We start from the raw sequence: 22813 nt of genomic DNA on the forward strand, positions 1-22813 counted from the left end.
AGGTAAACCTGCTGTTGATCACTTCAAAATATTTGGTTGCATTGCTTATGCTCACATTCCAGATCAAAAAAGAAAGAAGCTTGATGACAAGGGTGAAAAATGCATATTTCTTGGAGTGAGTGAGCAGTCCAAAACCTACAAATTGTATAATCCCATCACGAAGAAGATTGTGATCAGCCGAGATGTTGTTTTTGATGAGGAGAGCACATGGAATTGGGCAGACAAGAGCACCCAACAGAAGCAAATATTTGTGAGCTTTGATGAAGAACAATTAGGAGTGCAGCAACAAATCCCTCCTACAGTAGGAGTGCAGCTGCAAATCTCTCCTATCGAAGACATGACAAATGAGCAGCCAATACATGAAGCTCAAGCAGCAGCTCCAAGCTCAGAATCTCAAAGAACAAACAGGAAGATACCTGCATGGATGATTGACTATGTAAGTGGAGATGAACTTTCTGATGATGATCAACTTGCTTATTTGATTTTATTTGCAGACAGTGATCCTTTAACTTTTGAGGATGCGGTCAAAGAAAAGAAATGGCAGAATGCTATGGATGCAGAAATAAGAGCAATAGAGAAGAATGACACTTGGGAGCTTACTGATCTTCCAAAGGGGCAGAAGACTATAGGAGTGAAATGGGTCTTCAAGACCAAGTTGAATGAAAAGGGGGAAGTGGAGAAGCACAAAGCTCGGTTGGTAGCAAAGGGATACAAGCAAGAGTATGGTGTTGATTATAAGGAAGTTTTTGCTCCAGTTGTGAGGCTTGACACAATCAGGTTAGTGATCTCAGTTGCAGCACAAAATGCATGGCCTATCTTTCAGTTGGATGTTAAATCTGCATTTTTGCATGGAGAGTTGCAAGAGCAGGTGTATGTTGATCAACCCACTGGTTATGTGCAAAAAGGTAGTGAGAAGAAAGTCTACAAGCTGAAAAAGGCACTTTACGGGCTTAAACAAGCACCTAGAGCTTGGTATAGCCGTATAGATGCCTACTTTGCTGGAGCTGGGTTCAAAAAGTGTCCTTATGAGCATACTTTGTACATCAAATGTGGAGCTGCAGGGAAGTATTTGATTGTTTGCTTGTATGTAGATGATCTAATCTACACCGGAAATGATGAGCTGATGTTTCATGATTTTAAGAAGTCTATGATGGAGGAGTTTGATATGACGGACCTGGGAATGATGCATTACTTCCTTGGTACCGAGGTAGTACAATCAGCAACTGGAATCTTCATTACACAAAAGAAGTACGCACTGGAGGTGTTGGAGAAGTTTGAGATGAAGAACTGCAATTCTGTTGCAATCCCAGCAGAACCAGGATTGAAGTTGATTAAAAATCCTAAACTAGGATCGAAGTTGGCTAACGATCCTAAAAGCAAGAAGGTTGACAGCACGTTGTTCAAACAGATTGTTGGTAGCCTGATGTACCTCACAGCCACAAGGCCTGATATAATGTTTGCAGTAAGCCTTATTAGCAGGTTTATGGAGCATCCAACTGAGCAACACATCCTTGCTGCAAAAAAGGTGTTACGCTACTTGAAAGGTACAATTGATTTTGGTATCTTTTATAAGAAGGGAGAAATGTCAGAACTTGTTGGGTTTACTGATAGTGATTATGCTGGGGATGTAAATGATAGAAGGAGTACTTCCGGTTATGTGTTTATGATGGGTAGTGGGGCTGTTTCTTGGTCATCAAAGAAGCAAGTTGTCTCTTTGTCAACAACTGAAGCCGAGTTCATTGCCGGAGCATCATGTGCTTGTCAAGCAGTATGGTTAAGGAGAATGCTTGGAGAATTAAATTTTCCTCAAGTGGAAGCTACTGCAGTTTATTGTGACAATAGTTCTACTATCAAGTTGTCAAAGAATCCGGTGTTACATGGCAGGAGCAAACACATTGATGTAAGGTACCATTTCCTTCGTGATTTGACAAAGGATGGCATCATTGAGTTGGTTCATTGTAAAAGTGAAGATCAGATTGCTGATATCCTAACAAAGCCTCTCAAGGTTGCTACATTTATGAAGTTGCGAGGACTACTTGGCATGTGTTCTTTGAAAGAAGTTGCTGATGATATTACTGATGCACGTGGATTGACTTGCTGGAGTTTCTTAATTAAACTGATGTCTTGATGACTATTAGTTTAAGGGGGCAATTGTTAAGTGTTTTATGTTTTGAATTAGCTTTGAATAAGTAAAAGTCCTAGTCTACTAGGAGTTTGTTTTGTTTACCAAGTCTTTAGGGATATCCCATGAACTTAGGAGTTGTTAGTCATGGGTAGTTGTTCCAGATTTTTTGCTTAGTTTGTTTTGTACGCTCTATTTATACAGAGCCTCTTTCAATCAATGTTAATGTAATTCAGTTCCAATAATCCTTCTCTGTTTCATATCGTTCTCTTATTCTAACATATATATATATATATATATGAATGTCGGCGACTTCAAAAATATAAACAAAACTGCATATAGAAAAAGCACTTAGCTTTTCGTAAATCCCAGACTCAGCGACCGTCGTGCTTTGAGCGAGGGCTGTGTTGACTCTGATCGAGACATGGCCGGGGCTGAAGTATAGACCTCCAACTTTTTTCAATTATTAGTAGACTTTGTCAAGTCATATGAAAAGATAAATAAAGACAAAGAGATAAAAATGAAAAAAAAAATACTCTTCTTACCTCCCCAAATATAAATTATTTTTTTTCCGGAATTTCCTTATATTGCCTATATAGTTTTATAATTGACCTAAAACAATTAAATAAAAATAATTATTATCATTTAATACAAAATTAAATTCAAAACAATCTGATTTAGAATTTCCTTAAACTAAATTCATTGAATATTATGATATAGTTATTACTCGATCTTCGAACCCAAAACCTTTGAAATCCTTCTTTTAGCAAATTCAAAGGGATTCCAGCAACATCAAGATTGGGAACGAACCCTCTGATTAATTTTGGTGGAGAAGAGACCTACTCATAAGAGTGCAATATCATGTGATTTTGATTTTTTCTTCCCGTGGTTGAAGATACATATAAAAAGTAGAGTAACAAATTGTTATATATTATGTTCAAGGATGTTTTGGTAAAAATAAGGAGGTTTACTTAGCTTTTCAAGTATTCTAAAAAGTAAATTAGAGGTGTACTAAATATGAGAGGTTCAAATAGCAAATTTGGAGGTCCAACTAGAACCACCCTAGATCATATCGTTGCTTATACGTATATACATGCACATAAATGCGTGAGCTTATCAGGAACCAACAATTGAAAACATGGATTACCTAGCTAACATTATATCATTCAAACTGAAGCTTCAATATATATTGTTATGATGAAGCCATCCCCTTGTGACCTCTTATATAAACGTACGTGACTTCTAGTACTACTAACTCTTTTTGTGACCTCTCATAGTCCTTGCATCCTGTAAGATATCCATGGTAGCTTTTAGCTTAGCTCTTTTTGTGTTCACGTAGCCTTGTTGGTACTTACTAGCACAGCAAGTGTAACTTCAGAACATGTAAGGCCATAGTCAGAAATATGGGAATTAACTTCGTTGCAGTGGCACGGTATTGGTAGGAGGCACAAGCACAACCCTGTTAAATCACGGTGGAGACTTGCTTAACAGAAGATATGCAAAACACGAGACCAAGATAAGCCCTAAAACAGTTTCCATACTACGTCTTAAGTGGAAGTTTTATGAGGAAAAGACATAACTGCAACACCAGCTATTTATGATGATACTCTTTATTTCCCAAGCTGGAATGGCAATATCTATGCCGTTAAAGCCTGTGATGGGTCACTAGTTTGGATGCAGAGTTTGGAAACACTAACTGGGCTTAACGGAACCGGTTTTGTTAACAATGTCAATTGGACAGTCTCAAGATCAACCTCAACAATCGCCGGTGACGATCTCCTAATAGTGCAATATACGGTCCAGCTATAGTTATAGCCGTAAAATAGTCAACGGGAAAGCTCGTATGGTCAACCTCGCTTCAAGTTTAATAACGATGTCCGGAACTTACTGCAACGGGTACGTTAAATATGGACATTCGTATTTTGACACAATATTACTTAATTATTTTCAAAATATTTTGTTGTTGCAAGTTTTCCTTAATTATATGTGAAGTGGTATTTTTCCAAAAGGAATATTTACATTGGAACATCATCAAATGAAGAGGGTTTCAGCCCTGAGGAATGTTGCACGTACGTTCCGTGGCAACTTTGCCAAACTAGATGACAAAACCGGCGCCGTTTTATGGCAAACATTCATGCTGCTGGATAATATCATGGAAAGTTGGGACAATATTCCGGAGCAGCTGTTTGGGGTAGTAGTCCGTCCATTGACGTCCATCGCAGACATATATATATATATATATATATATATATATATATATATATATATATATATATATATATATATACAGATCCTATCCAGAGCGAGGCATCGCTTTGAAATTTCAGAGCGAGGTTAGGGTTTAGGGTCACTTTTCGGTCGCATATCTACATCTCAACCGTTCAGTTTTTAGGTACTAATGTATAGATCATCTCTGCAAAATTTCAACGAAATTGATGGTCTTTAAGGTATCTAACTCGCTTAAACCAATGGACGAACTGAATCTGTCCAACCTGAACCGTACTAGGTTTAAGGCAGTTATCAATGCCTTAACGACCATCAATTTGGCTGAAATTTTGTAGAGATGATCTATACATTAGTACCTAGAAACTGAACGGTTGAGATGTGGATATGCGACCGAAAAGTGACCCTAAACCCTAACCTCGCTCTGGATAGGATCTGTATATATATATATATACAGCAAGGATCTGAAGAGGACGTCCGTAAAGTTGGAAAGTCGCGGACGAAATACGTGTCAGGCGTTGGTTGGTTTAAAGAATTCAATGAGCTGGGCTTATATGCGGGGCCCACCACATCATCTTCTCTATCTCTCTTGAAGCTAGGATCCAGAACGAGTCCGACTCGTGCTAGGACGCTGTGTCGGTGGTTCTCAAAACATTTCTCGACTCAGAATTCTGCATCCAGCCGAGGGGAGATAGCTTCACCCACATGGTGGCCGGTTCGACCCTGGTCTTTTTCCGGAGGCGGAGCGACGAAAAAACCAGACCCATCTCAAATTTTAAATTTCAATCCCTTCTACCATTGCGTTTCCATGGTTGTATCTCACCGACAAAGCTCGACATAGAAGAAATTTTTTTTCTTCTTTTTTGATGGGTCGGTAGTTTGGTAATGAACTTCTATCTTTTTGAATTTCACTCTTCTATCTCAAAATCAAGAAGTTATCTGGGCATCAGTTTCTCAAATACATAGTTTCCTTCTTTCTGGGCACCAATTTCTGGGTTCAACTCTCTTAATTAGAAATTCATGTTTGGATTTATAAAACTATCTGGGTTTGCTTGACTGTGATTCAATTAAAAAGAAAAAAGAATTCTTGATGAAAGCTTTACATCAGTTACGACAAATTGGAGTCTCCAATACTAATAGCACACTATTCCATACTTGTAGATGTTTAAAGATTAGAGCAGATGAGAGGGTCGAAGGGGATGGGATTATGAGAATGGTGGAAGGGAGGAGCGAATGTGAAGTTGGAGTGGAGCTTGAGACGGCGGTGGTTGGCGGGTTTCTTTGGGGAATGAGAGATTAGCAGCAACACTAGAGTGCTATGGTGATATATGAATACTGAGGATTGGAGATTGGAGATACAATTTATAATCAATCTGTTTCTCACTACTAGAATTTTGTTCATAGACATCGGTTCTGGACCGATGTTAAACTAATTTTCGACCGATGTCTTAGTGGGTGTAGAGAAAAGTATAGACATCAGTATAAGCGCGTTTTCAACCGATGTCCCAGACAACAACCAACATCGATTCTAACAAATAAATCGATGTATAATCGTTATAATCATCATATTTTTGTATGTTAGGTATGTCTAATTCTTCATATTTTCACATTTTATGCTTAATAAAGTATATGTCAAACAATACCTACGTGAACATTTGCATCGATTTCTATTCCATAAGCGATGTCCAGTACACTTGTAGACATCAGTTGCCATGAGTATGGTTTGTTCGTGGGCATTTTTACATGTAGCTTGGCACATTATTTTCTTGGGACCGATGTCTGTATCTTTAGGCGTCATCGGTTTTTTTTTAAGGCCTGATGTTTCATTTAACACAACACATCGTTTTCATTTAAGCAAAACGATGTTCAATGGTTTTATGTACATCGCTTGCTTTTTCTAGAACCGATGTGTTGTTTCATTGTAGACATCGCTTTTGTTTTGTAAAATCAATGTGCACTGATTTTGAGTACATCGGTTCTGCGGACACAACTCGATACATTAATAATCATAAGACATCGATTTTTATTTTGATACTGATTTCTAATCTCTCAAGTGACTTCGTTTTCCTTGGCATTACTGTTTTGTTATGCTTTTATATACTTCACTTCATTTTGACAAGCGTGATGAGCTAAGTTTGCATCTAGCTGCTGCTAGGAAAAGAAATGCATTTCATAATCATCCAAAAATTGGGGCTCTCCTTAATTTTCTTTCCAAATTCATGATTGAACATATGTCACAAAAGAAAACCCCAAAACCTACAAAGGCTAGCCTAGAAACATATGAGCAACAATCTACAAAATTTCAACACCAAACTTTGCTTCAAAGCAAAAACTAGCCTTGCTCAAAATTCATCTTAGTAGTCAAGTGCAAGAGAAATATGTATTAAGCTAAAGGTTCACATGAAGTGAAGTTAACAGCGGTAACCAGACCAATGTGACTAGATCACCTTATCAGGCTTGCCCATCCATTTCACTTCACACCCTAGCTCTTCATATTTGGCAGCCAAATATTTCACAACTTGTAATCCAAGGCCCTGCAAGAGAATGACAAAGTCAGTTTCACAGTGCAACAAAAACCTAATGACAGTGATTTTTGGTATTACTAAACTAAACAAAAAGAAATACCGACATGACTGAGCTTAAAAGGTACTAAAAAGGCAGTGAATCTCAATACACATAATTCACATCGGAATACCAAGTGAGAAAAAGCATGACCACTTTACCTTATCACTATCATCTCTCATCACATTTGTGGTCAAAGCCATCAAAGCCATCAACTTTTTCTATTGCTTTATGTACTTGCTATGATTTATTTTCTAAATATTCATAGAACCTGTTCAAATTATGTTTTATGCTTCTTTAATTTTCACAAATTATAGGAGACATAATCCTCCTCATACTAAGAGAAAAACTAAAACTGCTCAATTTGGATGGTTCTCTTAAAATTGATCATTAAAGTGCTGCTAGCTACCCGAAAAGACAATGGTGATCATTTAGTTGTTGCTTCCAAAAATTTGAGTACTTTCTTACAGCTGAAAAGTACTTTACTTTACGTGCTGGACTGCAAGCTCCTTTACCTACACGGTTACAAAAATCTGGACGTAAAGAGAGATTGCAAATAACAAAGCTTTTAATTGATAGTAGTGATGGGTCATTCTCAGCTAAGTGATGGGTCAAAAAAATTCTCCTCCTCTCTCTGTGGCTCTATGCTGCTAATTTGAAATACAAGAATCATTTTAGTTCCAAATTTCAGTAAGTGACTCCTTGCTAATTTGAAACGGTGATAACCACATAAAATAGCTACATGATAATTATACTCTGCCTTGGAGAAAAAAGGATAAGACTTGAACACTGGTAAGACAATGAAGATAAGATACGGAAACCACTGATATTTTACTGATTAGAGAAAATCAACACTGTACCACACTAAAAGCATACCTCCAGACAACACTCGCACAGAAGCAGCGGTACTCTCCTCTATAGATTTGATTAATGATCCTTGTTTTCCAATTAAATTAATCGCTTGTGTGGATGCTACCAACAAACGGATGGAACAGAATGCAACTCCAGCAGCACCAGACAACTCTGCCTCGCCTGCACACTTAGATAATCCAGCGACACGTTTGAATACTCTTATTACAGCATCCATTGCAGGGGAAAGAGGAGCCTCTGGCTATTCCCTTTTGGAGATCAGCACCTAAGTAAACAGATTGTATCAGAAATGTTGTGACAAAGAATGATACCAATGTAGACATTTAAGTCAAATTGCTAGTTGAGGTGACATGTATCCATGGAAGGTTGCTAGTTGAGGTCAAAGTTAAATCTATTGATTCAAATAAAGGAACTTACTGCTCTTACATGCATCAACAATGTCATGACCGGTATATATTACATCTTGCATGTCATACTAGCATCTCTCGATTAACTTGATATAGTAGATATGACCTTATTAATACAATTCCAAATGGTAAAAAGCTGCAATATATGGAGATTCAAGAAGTATAATCATCAACTTTCAAAATAAGAAATCATAATTCCACCCCTGTACACCCATGAGAACCCATATCAGTGATAAGGTCACAAAAGCTCTTTGAAGACAACCCAAAGCGCACTGCATATTTATATACCAAGAAACCCAGGTCCATCTCATTCTTAGTCCAAGAATCCAGCCACATTGTAGAGGTGTAAATCGTGCGAAAACCTGACGAGAGACCAATGTAGAAAATTGAATATACAATTATCAAGAAACAGATAATAAACGCAGAAACAACCACCAATAGAACATTAACTTCTGAAGAATTTTCCAAGAACCAACCAACTGTCACTAAAATTGTTCTTGCTTACCATTCTCAAGCTCATACAAAATCATATCATCAGCAAATTCATCACCATATGAAGAATTGAACATACAATGCAGATAATCATTAAGCAAGTGTTACAAGAACAAATCCACAATAATAATTACCAAGAACACTCAAAATTTTCTATGACCCAGTTCAATTGGGACTCACAAACAGAAGCAGGGGCAAAATTACAAAGTATAAACCACCGTGACCATTTAATCGACACATCAAAACAAATTCCCCAGACTCTGTTAGTTTGGAGGACAACGCATCTATAACCCTTGCACTAAATCAAGTCAGGAAAAGGCAACCATAAGCTCAATGAGACTCAAGAACAAGTATCACACTCATTGACAAAAGTTCCGTCCTTAGATTTTAAGTCTATTACTAGTTTAATAGTAGTTATGTTCTCCATTTTAACTTCTTTAATAGTAGTTTAATAGCCACCATTAGCAGAACAAAGATATACCCATTAAAGAAAAATTAGAAACACCCTCAAAGTTCCACGCTTTGCACTGGAAACTAAACCAACATTGCAGAAATCCCAAAAACAAACACAGAACAGAACACCAAGAATGTTAGAGATTTCTCTTACAAGTTTTTGTTCCCGATCTGACACGATCTCCAATCTCTCTCTCTCTCTCTCTCTGAGATAGAAATCTCTCTTCTTTTTTCTGAGAGAAGGGTCTAAATTCTCTGTAGAACAAGTTCCTAATGTTTTGTTAAGAACAAGTTCCATGAAGAATGTTTTTATCCAGATCCCAGTAAATAAATTGTTTTTATCCAGATCCCCAAAGCCCTACCTGGGAGAATCTTAGTACTTCCAACAAACAGTACATCCCCGATAACCATCTCAGCTACAATATTCAATTTCAGAATACACAAAACACTCAATCAACTAATTGAACCATTAAAATCTCAACTGAATTAAGAAAGTATGAATGGAAATTGAAAGTACCGAAGATGCAGCCGAGGTTCCAAATGTCCGCCAAGTCAAGTAATCTGTGGACCCAAGCAAAATCTCCAGCACCTGGTAACAGAGAGTGACCATGTCCAGCATAAAAACTCGCAAAAGAAAGTGAAAGACTGACTGATCCCATCGCCAATCTTGAGGCTCTGTTGTTTCTAGTCAAGCAGCATATTCTTAGGTCTAGGTTTCCACAAAGCAAACGATGGGAAGTCTGTCAGACGTTGTAAATTATCAAACAGTCAGAATTGCAACAAAACAAAACAGAAAAAGTACAAACACAACAAATCTCCCACAAGCCTGATACCATCAACTGAAATTGACTCTATCATTTACATATATAGAACTAGAACGATACGTACTAAGATTACTTCGCCTCCGACCGGCGACTCCTAGAATCCTTCTACAGGCAAATCCTTCGAATCCCACAACGGAGTCGTTCTCTGAAGTGAGTCGCGCCGACTGGCCGCCGCTCTCTTGATTCGATTCCACAGGCTAAGACTGAACGGCGCTGTTTAGAAATGCTTCGACAAATAAGCTGAGGACGGACTGGACGAAGTCGATGCCGGACTGGACGAAGTCGATGCCAGACTGGACGGAGTTGATGCCGAAGAAGCTGAGGACGTAGATGAAGGAAGGAAGGAAGGGAGGAGATGGAGGTCGGGTTTGGGAGGAGATCCAGATTGGGGTGAGTTTAGAATGAAGGCAAGTTCGAGTGAGAAGGAGGCCGCGCGAGAGCTTAGGGTTTTCTGTCTAACTTTTGGGATCGGGCTTTAATTTTTTTTTTTCTAAGTGTGAAAGTTTTTAGATTTAGTACCCGCTTCTTCAATTCACTTAAAACACTTAGCGCGTTTTGCAAAAATAGGTTCCCGCAAATTTTCAAACAAAACTTTTAACACCGGTCATTTTAAGACCCGATGCTAATGATATACATTTAAATCGGTATTTTCGTAAAACGATGTTAGATTACGTTTTTACATCGTGTGCAAGTCTGACCGATTTAAAACATGCGATGTCTATGAACAGATTTCTAGTAGTGTCTGTTTCCAGTTTTTGGAGAGACAGAGGAGGATCAGGATCAAGAGCAAGTTCTATGTGTTTAGAAAACTGGAAGAGTTAGTGACAGAGAAGGAGTGTTGACTAATTGGACCGAGAGACAGAGAAGATGATGTGGCTAGGACCCGCATGGAAATTAAGTTGATCGGTGGCTGACACGTATCGTCCGCAACTTTCCAACTTCACGGACGTTCTCTTCAGATCCTTGCTATATATATATATATATATATATTGCTACTGGGAAGTGGGAACTTATACACGGTTCCGGAAAATGTACGTAAGCCAATGTCAAGAAAACCAAAATAATAATTCAACAGTACCCATTTATCCAGATGCATGTATCGAGCTGGGTAATCAGGGAAACACAATCCTAGCACTTCATTTGGACAACGGAAAAATCCAATGGTACCTCCAGTTGGGTGGCTACGACGTATGGTTTGTTGAGTGTTTGGTTAATCCTTCAACTTGCCCCCCCGGACCAAATGTGGATGCTGATTTTGGGGAAGCTCCAATGATGCTAAGTCCATATGTGAACGGAACCAAGCGAGATCGATGTAGTTGTTGCTGTTCAGAAAAGTGGGTTTGCTTGGGCTCTGGATCGAAATAAAGGCAGCCTTTTCTGGTCTATGGTGAGTTGGTTATCATTTACCAAATTTATTTATCAAATACGTAAATACAATGTTAATGAATATTCATGCTTAAGTAGAAATGAATAAAAATTAGGATGAGCCCCAATATGAAAGTATCACACAGTCACATTATCTATACTATTATTAAGATAAGAGGTTTTGTTAGCCAAAACAAATTTTTTTGACATATTTAACCCTCAAAGATTAAAAAACTTTGAGAATAAATTAAATCACAAGGGTAAATATGACAATTACAAAACAGATTTTTATTAAGAAATTTTTTTTAAAAAAAAAATTCCTACAACCCCCACTTTTGTCACCCACTATTTTCTCTCTGCAATAACTGTTTTATTTCATTTATTTTCTTTAAAAAAAAACTATTATACATGCAGAACATGTATGGAAAAAGCTAGTTTGAAAAAAATAAAATCATAGTAGTAAACAAATTTAGTAAACTTTTAATTAGATTTGCATATTTATCTACTCAACTAAGCACAGTGATTAAGTAAACCTAACTTACATTTATTGATTAACTATCGCTATGCCCGTCATATTTATCTGAATACATAGAGCTATGAAATGTACGTAGGAAGCAGGGCCTGGCGGGATTGCTGGAGGAGGAACTTGGGGAGCAGCCACAGAAAAGAAAAGGGTGTACGCCAACATTGCCAACTCTGATTGAAAAAACTTTACTCTTAGGTGTTAACTTAATGAGCAAACCAAGATCGTTTCACAAAATGCATAAACACAACCAAATGATCAATACAATATGAACTAGATTACAACAAGAGGAGATGCATCACCTGCTTCATGCACAACAACCATTCCTTCAAAAGCAGTAGCAGCAACACAGCTATTCAACACAAATAATCCGAGCTCCAAAACTTCAAGCAGCCACACGCAAGAAATCTTCTACTCAACTATGTGTTTAACTCCTCTCTATGGGGCAGGACTGAATGTTTTGTCACACAGTGAATAGGGACTTCAAGCACCTATATATACAAGCTAGATAGGTCTTCCCATAAAAGAATCCTTGATTCTAGCCAATGAGTTATTTCTGAAAGATGTTATAATTATCATATCAACTAATTAGATATTTATCTTTATCAAAATAGATTCCTAACCATATGAGTGACATACCAAAGCTCATTAGGTGTCTAGGTAGATAATTCATATATTTCCCATTTATTGTAATAATTTTAATCAGTTTGTTATTTACTTAATGTAGATAATATTAGGTCCAAATAATATTTTACAATCTCCCCCTTGGACCAATATCGTCTACATAACAACTGAACCAAAACTCATTCCAGAAAATAGCCAAAGTGTGCACTGAAATATATGGTTTCTCAAGATCCATTCAGTTCTGTCAAGAACGCAACAGCTAAAATAGAACTTGGAAATAAACATGCTTATGTAAACATATTTGTTCCAAATTACCAATAATAACCTCTGCATCTCACATGAACTACAAAACTGATATGATGAAATCAATTGGTAAAATATGTCATTCTGCATTAAACACTTGATTATAGTCCAACTAAAATTTTTGAATATCAAAATCATAATGCAAACATTATTTACTTAAGCACCAGTGGATTGCATGTTTGCCTCTTACTGAATATATGCATATTTCCATCCACCTGATAATCAACAAAACTAAAATAGCAGTAATCAAATATTTTCAAAATAAGATCAAGCTGTGAAACAATATATCTGGAAATACCTCAAGCTTTATTCATTTGACCAAAATATGAATACATATTGTTTCTGATATGAACTACAAACTGAAATAAAATTGAAACTTTCAAACTAAGAAACTGAAAACATAATATTTATGACTTTTGCTCTTTCTGAACTCAGGAATCTAAACTAGAGAGAATTCCCATGTCTTCAACATGCTTCTTGAAAACTGAAACTGGTAATGCCTTGGTAAAAGGGTCTGCAAGCTGTGCATCTGTGCTAATGGCAGCTATTTCAATCTCTCCATCTTTTACCCTCTTTCTCACACTGTAGAACTTCAAGTCTATATGTTTTGAATTATTGGACCTTTTGCTATTCTTACTGAAGAACACAGCAACTTCATTATCACAATAAACTTTCAGCTTTCCATCAACAAGATTACTTAAAATCTTTGTTTTCAAAAGAAAGTTTCTTATCCATAGGCCTTCACATACACCTTCATATATGACTATAATTTCTGCTTGCATTGTGGATGTGGCTATCAATGATTGTTTCATTGTTTTCCAAGCCACTGCACCACCTGCCAACATATATACATAGCCACAAGTAGACTTCATTGATGCAGGATAATTGCCTGCAAAATCTGAGTCTGTGAAGCCTACAAGTTCAAGTTTCTTCACGCGCTTATACACAAGCATGTGACTCTTAGTCCTCTGTAGGTATCTCAATACCTTTTTGCCAGCAGTCCAATGCTTGTGTCCAGGATCAGATTGAAATCTAGACAACATGCCAACTGCAAATGATAAATCTGGCCTAGTGCACACTTGTGCATACATGAGACTGCCAACTAATCTAGCATATGGTACAGACTCCATTTCCCTTTTCTCAACACTTGTTTTAGGGCATTGATCCTTATTTAATTTATCTCCCTTAGATATTGGAACCTCCCCATGAGCACAAGTAGCCATATCAAATCTCTGAAGTATTTTTGAAATGTAGGCTTGTTGAGATAATCCCAATAAACCTTGTGCTCTGTCTCTCTTTATCTCAATTCCTAATACATAAGAAGCCTCTCCTAAATCCTTCATATCAAAAATTTTCGACAGAAATATTTTGGTATCTTTCAGTAACTTAATGTTACTGCTAGCAAGGAGAATGTCATCTACATATAGGATAAGAAAAACAAACTGGTTTCCAACAACTTTAAGATAAACACATTCATCTACTAGATTTTCTGTAAAACCAAAAGATGCAACCACAGAATCAAATTTTCTATACCATTGTCTAGATGCCTGTTTAAGTCCATATATAAATTTCTTAAGCTTACAGACTAAGTTTTCTTTTCCAGTTTCAATATAGCCTTCTGGTTGTGACATGTATATCACTTCCTCCAATTCACCATTTAAGAATGCTGTTTTTACATCCATTTGATGTAACTCCATATCATAGTGAGCTACAAGAGCCATTATGATTCTAAAAGAGTCCTTAGTTGAAACTGGTGAAAATGTTTCTGTAAAATCTATACCCTCCTTTTGTGTGAACCCTTTAGCTACAAGTCTTGCTTTGTGTCTCTCAATGTTTCCCTTGGCATCTCTCTTAGTTTTGAACACCCACTTGCTGCCTATAGGCTTGTGATTTGGATCTGGCTTCACAAGCTCCCACACTTCATTATTATACATGGATTCAAGCTCTGCATCCATGGCTTTCTTCCATTGTTTTGACTCATTACTTTCTGCAGCTTGCTTAAAATTTACAGGGTCATTATCATCTGCTAAAGTGCTCTCAACTTCTTGCAGATAAACCTCATAAATATCATTTTGACCACCAAAAGTTGGCTTCCTAGTTCTTTGTGATCTTCTAGGTTCAGCTACATTTTGTTGAGATTCAGGAACATTTTGATGTGGTATAGGTTCAGCCACTTCAACATTTTGGTTTTCAAGTTCTAAGTCACCACCTACTGCATTGTGAACTTCACTTTCAGAGTCTGCATTATTTTTAAAGTTTGGCATTTCTATTTCTGTATCCTCACTTTCTGCAATTTCCTCAAAATCATCAGTTAAATCTTCAAATTTTGTATTGCAAATACTCTCCCCCAGAAATTTAACCTGATGAGTTTCAAAAATTCTAGGTGAGTAGTGAGGTGCATAGAGTTTATAACCTTTAGATTTTTCACAATAGCCTATAAAATGACAAGTTACAGATTTAGGGTCAAGTTTTCCTAAATTGGGATTGTAAATTCTTGCCTCAGCTTTACAACCCCATACATGGCAACGATGCAGACTAGGTTGCCTACCACACCAAGACTCAAATGGTGTTTTATCCACAGACTTGCTTGGGGACCTATTGCAAAGATAGTTTGCAGTTCTTAAAGCTTCTCCCCAAAACATTTTTGGCAACCCAGAAGTACACATCATACTTACCATATTCAACAGAGTTCTATTCTTTCTCTCTACAACACCATTCTGTTGGGGATTGTATGGTGTTGTATATTGAGCTTTTATACCTACATCCTGCAGATATAAAGCAAATGGACCCTTTTGTTGTCCTTGCTCAGTATATTTACCATAAAATTCACCCCCTATCAGACCTCACAGTCTTAATTTTCATTTCTAGTTGATGTTCAACTTCAATTTTGAAAATTTTAAATGCCTCAAGTGACTGTGATTTTTCTGACAATAGATAGATGTAACAGTACCTTGAATAGTCATCTATGAATGTAATGAAATAAACATTTCCACATATTTTTCTATGCCTGAAGAGACCACATATATCTGTATGAATTAACTCTAGCAGTTTTTCACTTCTGCTAGCAGTCTTTTTTCTTAAGTTTGTCATTTTACCCTTAAAACATTCAATGCATGCAGTCTGCTAGGTCTGAAAAGTCTAGTTCTGGAAGTGTTTTGTTCTTTACTAATATTTGCAGTCTTTCTTTTGAAATGTGGCATAGTCTCCTATGCCACAAGTAAGCTGATTTATCATTGAACAAAGTCATTTTAACATATGTGATGGTGTTGTTACTTAATGTGTTATTTCTGTCTTCAACAAGTGAGATTACTTGTTGAGGTATTGAACAATTCAATTTCATATAACAAGGAACCTTTAGAAATTTTTATTCCATCCAAATCAATGTAAAAACAGCAACCAGTCTTAACCAAAAGAGACATAGAAAGCAAATTCCTCTTAATCGAGGGAATGTAATAAACATCATCCAAAACTAAAAAATTTCCAAACCCTAGATCTAGTCTTAAGGTTCCTATAGCCTTCACTGCAACCCTCATGCCATTTCCCACACAGACATTGGTTTCCTCACTTCTTGGTGCCCTCTTCTTTGTTAATCCCTGTAAAGAATTTGTAATATGCAAGGGTGAGCCAGAATCTAACCAATAAGTGTGAGGTTCAATATTGACAAAATTAATTTCTAAAGAAAAAGTTTCTGTAGTACTTAAGAAATTCTTACCCTTCTTCACCAACCAAGCCTTAAAACCTAAGCAGTCCTTCTTCATATGTCCTACTTTCTTACAAAAGTAGCACTTGAATTTAAAAGCTTTGGTGGTGTTAGGTGCTGCAGTGTTTCCAGATGGCTTAGTGATGGTTTTGGTGACCTTAAGCTTGTTCTTCTTTTTTCTTTGGCTTTTCCACCAGGTTCACAGAGGTTGCAGGCTCTCTCTCTTTCTTAATTCTATCTTCTTCATCAACACAGATAGATATGAGCTCATCTATGGTCCAGGTACCCTTTAGAGCATTGTAGCTAGTTCTAAGCCCACTGAAGGTATTTGGCAAAGAATGTAGTGCAACATTCACCACTTGGCTATCATTCACTCCCAGAGCCTAGCATTAATGTGGATCAACTTCATTATGTGCTCTCTAACTCCCCCATATCCTTCATACTTCAGCTCATGGAAAGCCTTAGACAATCTTGCAGCCTCTGCTTTCTCACTCTCTTTAAATTTTCTCTCAATGGCCTCCATATAGTCAGTAGCCAAGTCAGGTTCTTCTACACTACCTCTTACAATGTCAGACATAGTGTTTCTAATGATGTTCTTGGCCATTCTATTTGACCTGTGCCAGGCTTTAAATGCCTTAACCTCCTCAGCTGAACTATCTTTAGTTAATGCCTCAGGTTCATCCTCATGAAAGACTAGGTCTATATTCTCATGCATCATCATATAACGCTCTACCGAATCTCTCCAGGCTCTAAAGTTTGTTCCAGTGAGCATCAAAACATTGTTGAGGTTCATGTAAATACTTCCTAATGAGCAAAGTCAAAAAGAAAAATTCTGTAAGTTTCAATTTCAAAACTCAAAAAATACAGAGTTTCAATTTAGCAATATTTATGCAGATTTATGTGTTAGTTCCAAAAGTAGTTCAAAAACACATAAAACACCAAAACAAAATATCAACCATAATGGCAACATGTACCACAAGATACTATGTCAATGAAAATACCCCAAATATGAATTTCACATTAGGCAACACTTTTGTAGCAGTAGACTTAATGTACTTAAGTTTCTGAATCTTCACCCCATAATTAGAGAATTCAAGTTATCCAAAAAGACAATCAACATCTTATGACAGTAGAAGAGTCTTGAAGTATCAAAATATGAATTCAAAATCATGTGTGAAGCTGTTTTTCACCAAACTATGCTATATTAACACTTCTTTGGAAGACACGAGTAAGCACAGTTTGAAAACAATTAACACAAGTTTCCAGGTCATTTTTATCTTAATGATCAAATGCAAATAATAACAGAAATTGCTTTGTGCAACATGCCTATTTTTATTTGCAACAACGTACCTGTGACCTAAATAAAGTTTAACTAAATTCAATTCAAGACATCAAGGCACTTGAAAAGAAACTTTACTCAATCTACAATTTTCTCAATGAAAATATGACAACATTTACAGGGAGACAGTGAACTTCTTAACTCAAACATTCATCAATTTATCATATAATCATTGTTCAATCACAGATATATATTAGCAGAATGCAAAATATTAAGCACAACCATCCATAAGCAATCACAGAGAAATCACAAAATCGTTTCAATTCAACTCAATTCAATTCAAAGGCAAGCACACCAAAACTTAAATTTCATTCGGTCACCATCTACTCTAGCCTAGGTGCACGCCGGGAATGCTTCTAGTGTTCTTGTAATTCAACAGAAAACGAATTAAAGCTTTGAATCGAAATATGGTTCTCGGAAGGCCTAACCTTTGCGACTGCAATTCTGCAACAATTTTAGCGGAAGCAATAATTCTCAATACTTGTATTCCCCAAGAACGATCTTTATCCGATTTTAATCTTTTTTTTCTTGGCCTGTTAACCAAAACCCTAATTTCCCAAAACGTTTTGCAATTCAACATAACACAAAACTCTAGTTCAAAATACAATGAATTGATCTTCTAAAAAATGATTTATGAATTGTGAAATTTGGCTCTGATACCATTTGTTAACTTAATGAGCAAACCAAGATCGTTTCACAAAATGCATAAACACAACCAAATAATCAATACAATATGAACTAGAATACAACAAGAGGAGATGCATCACCTACTTCATGCACAACAGCCATTCCTTCAAAAGCAATAGCAGCAACACAGCTATTCAACACAAATAATCCGAGCTCCAAAACTTCAAGCAGCCACACGCAAGAAATCTTCTACTCAACTATGTGTTTAACTCCTCTCTATGGGGCAGGACTGAATGTTTTGTCACACAGTGAATAGGGACTTCAAGCACCTATATAATATATATACAAGCTAGATAAGTCTTCCCATAAAAGAATCCTTGATTATAGCCAATGAGTTATTTCTGAAAGATGCTATAATTATCATATCAACTAATTAGATATTTATCTTTATCAAAATGGATTCCTAACCATATGAGTGACATACCAAAGCTCATTAGGTGTCTAGGTAGATAATTCATATATTTCCCATTTATTGTAATAAGTTTAATCAGTTTGTTATTTACTTAAAGTAGATAATATTAGGTCCACATAATATTTTACATTAGGCCATCAAACAACATAACAACTTCTGGTGGATGGGTAGCGACGGATCCTCGAAATGGCAAGATCCTTTGGTCAACGGCGGATCCTAGCAATGAAACTGCTAATGGGCCAGTTAGCGTGGCTAATGCTGTCTTATTCGTCGGATCCACTAACCCGCGAGGGCCGATCTACGAGATGAATGCCAAAACCGGTGAAATCCTGTGGTCGTACGATACTGGAGCAACCGTGTACGATGGGGTGTCCATAAGCAATGGGTGCATTTACGTTGGCAATGGATATGCGGTTAATCTTGGAGCTCTTTTGCCGTTTACAGGCGGCAAATTACTGTTCGCCTTCTGTGTTGATTATTAATTATGGTGTTAATTGAAAAGACGCATAGTTAATAATGCATCTCGATCTGTATCATATTTGCATTATTAGTTAGGGATGCCGTGTCTACGCAAAACCTGCAAATAACTTGGGGTCTGCTATATTCCAATGAAGGATTGCTGTTAGGGTGTCGCTTTATTTTTTTTCTTGTTTTGTTTTGTTTCTTCTTCAACCTAGTGGAGTACTATTTATCAGATATCAACTAATTCAACCTAATATATAAAATCATTTATGACGAAAAATGATTGTTAATTAGACCTAAAATTTTGTATTAGGCTTCCATTTTTGGTTCTACCTTGCTGCGTGCAAAGCCGCAAGTGGTAATCAAAGATAAAATTGTTTTTGTTTCTAGCTTAATTTATTCCGTAAACTGCTCCTCAGTTGTTGCTAGGTCTTATTGTATTATAAATGACGCAGACTAATTAATGAATTAACCCTAATTTTTGCAATCATGCATGACGATAAATGCGTGCATATATAATCTAATTCGTTCCGCATTGTCATCTTCCAAAGCCGGCCACAACATAACTATGATTATATATATGAAAACCGGCCAGAAGGTGCGCCACGGGTAAACGTTCTGTGTAAAAAAAAAAAAAAAAAAAACATATAATCAATCGAATGCGACCGTATTCTATAAACAACTAGTGTATCGAATAAATAAGCAAACTATAAATTCCTCATTCAACCCTAATTCCTTTATATATTCGCGACTCATTGAGATGAGAACGTACTCTTTAATTTGTTTCTTCTAATAGCATGATTGTGTAGGTAGCCTAGCCTATACTACTTTTGATTCATGGCAACTTTAAGGCTCTACAACAAGATCTTGGTCCTTTCTCTATTCGTCTTTTGTCTATTTGCTACCACAGCAAATGCAGTTTCTGATGTAAGTATCTCTGTCCTTTTCATATAAATAAAGTGATTAGGGTTTGTATGTGGTAATTAACTGTTTTATATTGTATTTAAGTGGCATACACAAAACTGGTTAAACCACGGTGGGGATTTGCGTAACAGAAGATTCGCCAAATACGAGACCAAGATCAGCCCCGAAACCGTTTCCAAACTACGCTTCAAGTGGGAGTTCAAGGCAGGCCTGGACATAACTGTAACTCCAGCAATTTACAGTGGTACCCTTTATTTTCCTAGTTGGAACGGACACCTCTATGCCGTCAAAGCTTCCGATGGGTCTTTGGTTTGGAAAAAGAATTTGGGAACATTAACCGGGCTCAATGCAACTGGATTTATTACTCCTAACTGGATCTTGTCAAGATCAACCCCAACAATCGCCGGTGATAATGATGAGCTTTTGATTGTTGGAATCTATGGCCCTTCCGTTCTTATTGCCCTGGAACGCTCAACGGGGAATCTCGTGTGGTCAGTCCGGCTAGATAACCATGCCGGAGGTGCTATAACCATGTCCCCAACTTACTACAAAGGGTATACGTTTTTTTTTTTTTTTTTTTTAAGAGAAGATTTATCTTCTTCAGTAAGAGCATCTTCAACTAACCAATTTTCCTCCAAGCAATTTAAGTCATTGATAATTTCCTTAGCATCCGATTCCAAAATAATATGAGTAAAACCACGTTGCTTTGCCACCTGCCATCCCAAAATCATCGCGTAAAGTTACAAAGGGTATAAGTTGACTCTCCATCTATTACAAGATATAGTGGACCTCTCCTAATTATTGTTAATTAGCATGCTTGAGCCTTAATTAATATGTTATTCTAATAGTAAGCAATATGGTCAATGATGTTGCTTTACAGGAGCATATACATTGGAACGACGTCGGTAGAAGAAGGCTTTCCCCCGGATCAATGCTGTACCTTTCGTGGAAGCTTTTCCAAATTAGACGTCAAAACCGGTGCCGTTTTATGGAAAACTTACATGTTGCCGGATAATCAGGGAAAACTGGGACAGTATGCCGGTGCAGCGATATGGGGGAGTAGTCCATCCATCGACGTTCATAGAAGGCATGTATATATTGGTACCGGGAACACGTACTCGGTGCCCGAAAATGTAAGCCAATGCCAAGAAAACCAGTTGAATAATAATTCAACCGTACCTACTCATCCAGATGCGTGTGTTGAGCCTGGTAATCATGGCAACTCAATCTTAGCTCTTGATATGGACACTGGCGAAATCCAATGGTATCGTCAGCTGGGTGGCTACGATGTATGGTTTGTAGAGTGTTTCCTTAATACTTCGGTATGCCCTATTGGACCGAACGTGGATGCTGATTTTGGGGAAGCACCGATGATGCTCAGACCATATATCAATGGAACCAAGCGAGATTTAGTTGTTGCTGTTCAGAAAAGTGGGTTTGCTTGGGCTCTTGATCGGAATAACGGCGGCCTTGTTTGGTCAACGGTAAGTTTTACTCTTGCTTTTACCATATGTACGTCAATGCACAATAGACATGATTATGCTTAATGAATAATGAGTTAATGAACTATTTGATCGAATTGCTATTTAAAGGAAGCTGGGCCTGGTGGGATTTTAGGAGGAGGATCATGGGGAGCAGCTACGGACAAGAAAAGGGTCTACACCAACATTATCAACAATGAAGGCAAAAACTTCACTCTTAAACCATCTAACAACGTAACAACTTCCGGTGGATGGGTAGCAATGGATCCTCGGAGTGGAAAGGTCCTATGGTCAACGGCCAATCCCAGCAATGCATTTTCTGCCGGACCAGTTAGTGTCGCTAACGGAGTCTTATTTGGCGGATCCACAAATGCAAAAGGGACTGTATACGCAATGAACACCCAAACCGGTGAAGTTCTATGGTCGTATGAAACTGGAGCAACCGTGTATGGTGGCATGTCCATAAGCAACGGGTGCATTTACGTTGGCAGTGGATATAAATCTGGTTTTGGAGCTACAATACCGATGTTTACCGCCGGAACCTCCCTATTTGCCTTCTGTGTGACATGAGTTACTTCCATGTAAATAATGTTATCAATTTAAGCATAATAAGGTAAATACGTACGCACTTAACTAATATGCATGCAAATCATATTTGCAATACTTCAAACCCATAGAGGGAAATGTCATCTAGCTAGCTAAGTGCAAAACCTAAATGAACTTCCACTTGAGTCCGTATCAACGTATGAACAATATCAGACAAGACACTATAGTTCTTTATAGTTTTCATTTCCTTTTCTTCTGGCAGACTTCAGTTAATATACGTTCATAGATCAACCTAATTGACAGTCATGCATGACGACAAATGCATAGTTGGTAAAAGAAAGACTTGAGGATTTAGGTTTTCTAGCTACAACGAGTGCAAGTGGTTTATTAATTTTTTCTAATTTTTTTTTTATACAAAGTCTTTTGGTTAACTAAACATAAAAAAATGTATTTACATTCTTCAGTTTATTTAAATATATTCTAGCACCAAGATA

General features: G+C 37.1%; 1 protein-coding gene and 1 long non-coding RNA gene across 3 annotated transcripts; one reads left to right on the forward strand and one right to left on the reverse strand.

The window, feature by feature from the left end:
• Positions 1 to 6486: 6486 nt before the first annotated feature.
• On the reverse strand, positions 6487 to 10680 carry LOC133746255 (uncharacterized). Of its 2 annotated transcripts, XR_009864045.1 has the most exons (5): positions 10018 to 10680; positions 9647 to 9869; positions 8204 to 8546; positions 7784 to 8042; positions 6487 to 6879 (listed from the first exon to the last, which is right to left on the reverse strand). It is a non-coding gene; the product is annotated as an uncharacterized LOC133746255 (long non-coding RNA). The 2 variants fall into 2 exon arrangements; XR_009864041.1 differs by having other exon boundaries at positions 7784 to 8546.
• Positions 10681 to 20138: 9458 nt separating this feature from the next.
• LOC133746266 (uncharacterized) lies at positions 20139 to 22541 on the forward strand. Its single transcript, XM_062174443.1, has 4 exons — positions 20139 to 20295; positions 20377 to 20846; positions 21173 to 21776; positions 21885 to 22541. The coding sequence occupies exons 1-4, from the start codon at positions 20206 to 20208 to the stop codon at positions 22341 to 22343; spliced, it is 1623 nt and encodes a 540-aa protein (XP_062030427.1). The 5' UTR covers positions 20139 to 20205; the 3' UTR covers positions 22344 to 22541.
• Positions 22542 to 22813: the final 272 nt, after the last annotated feature.

Source organism: Rosa rugosa, chromosome 1 (genome assembly GCF_958449725.1).
Source record: "Rosa rugosa chromosome 1, drRosRugo1.1, whole genome shotgun sequence".
In the NCBI taxonomy this organism is placed as follows: domain Eukaryota; kingdom Viridiplantae; phylum Streptophyta; class Magnoliopsida; order Rosales; family Rosaceae; genus Rosa; species Rosa rugosa.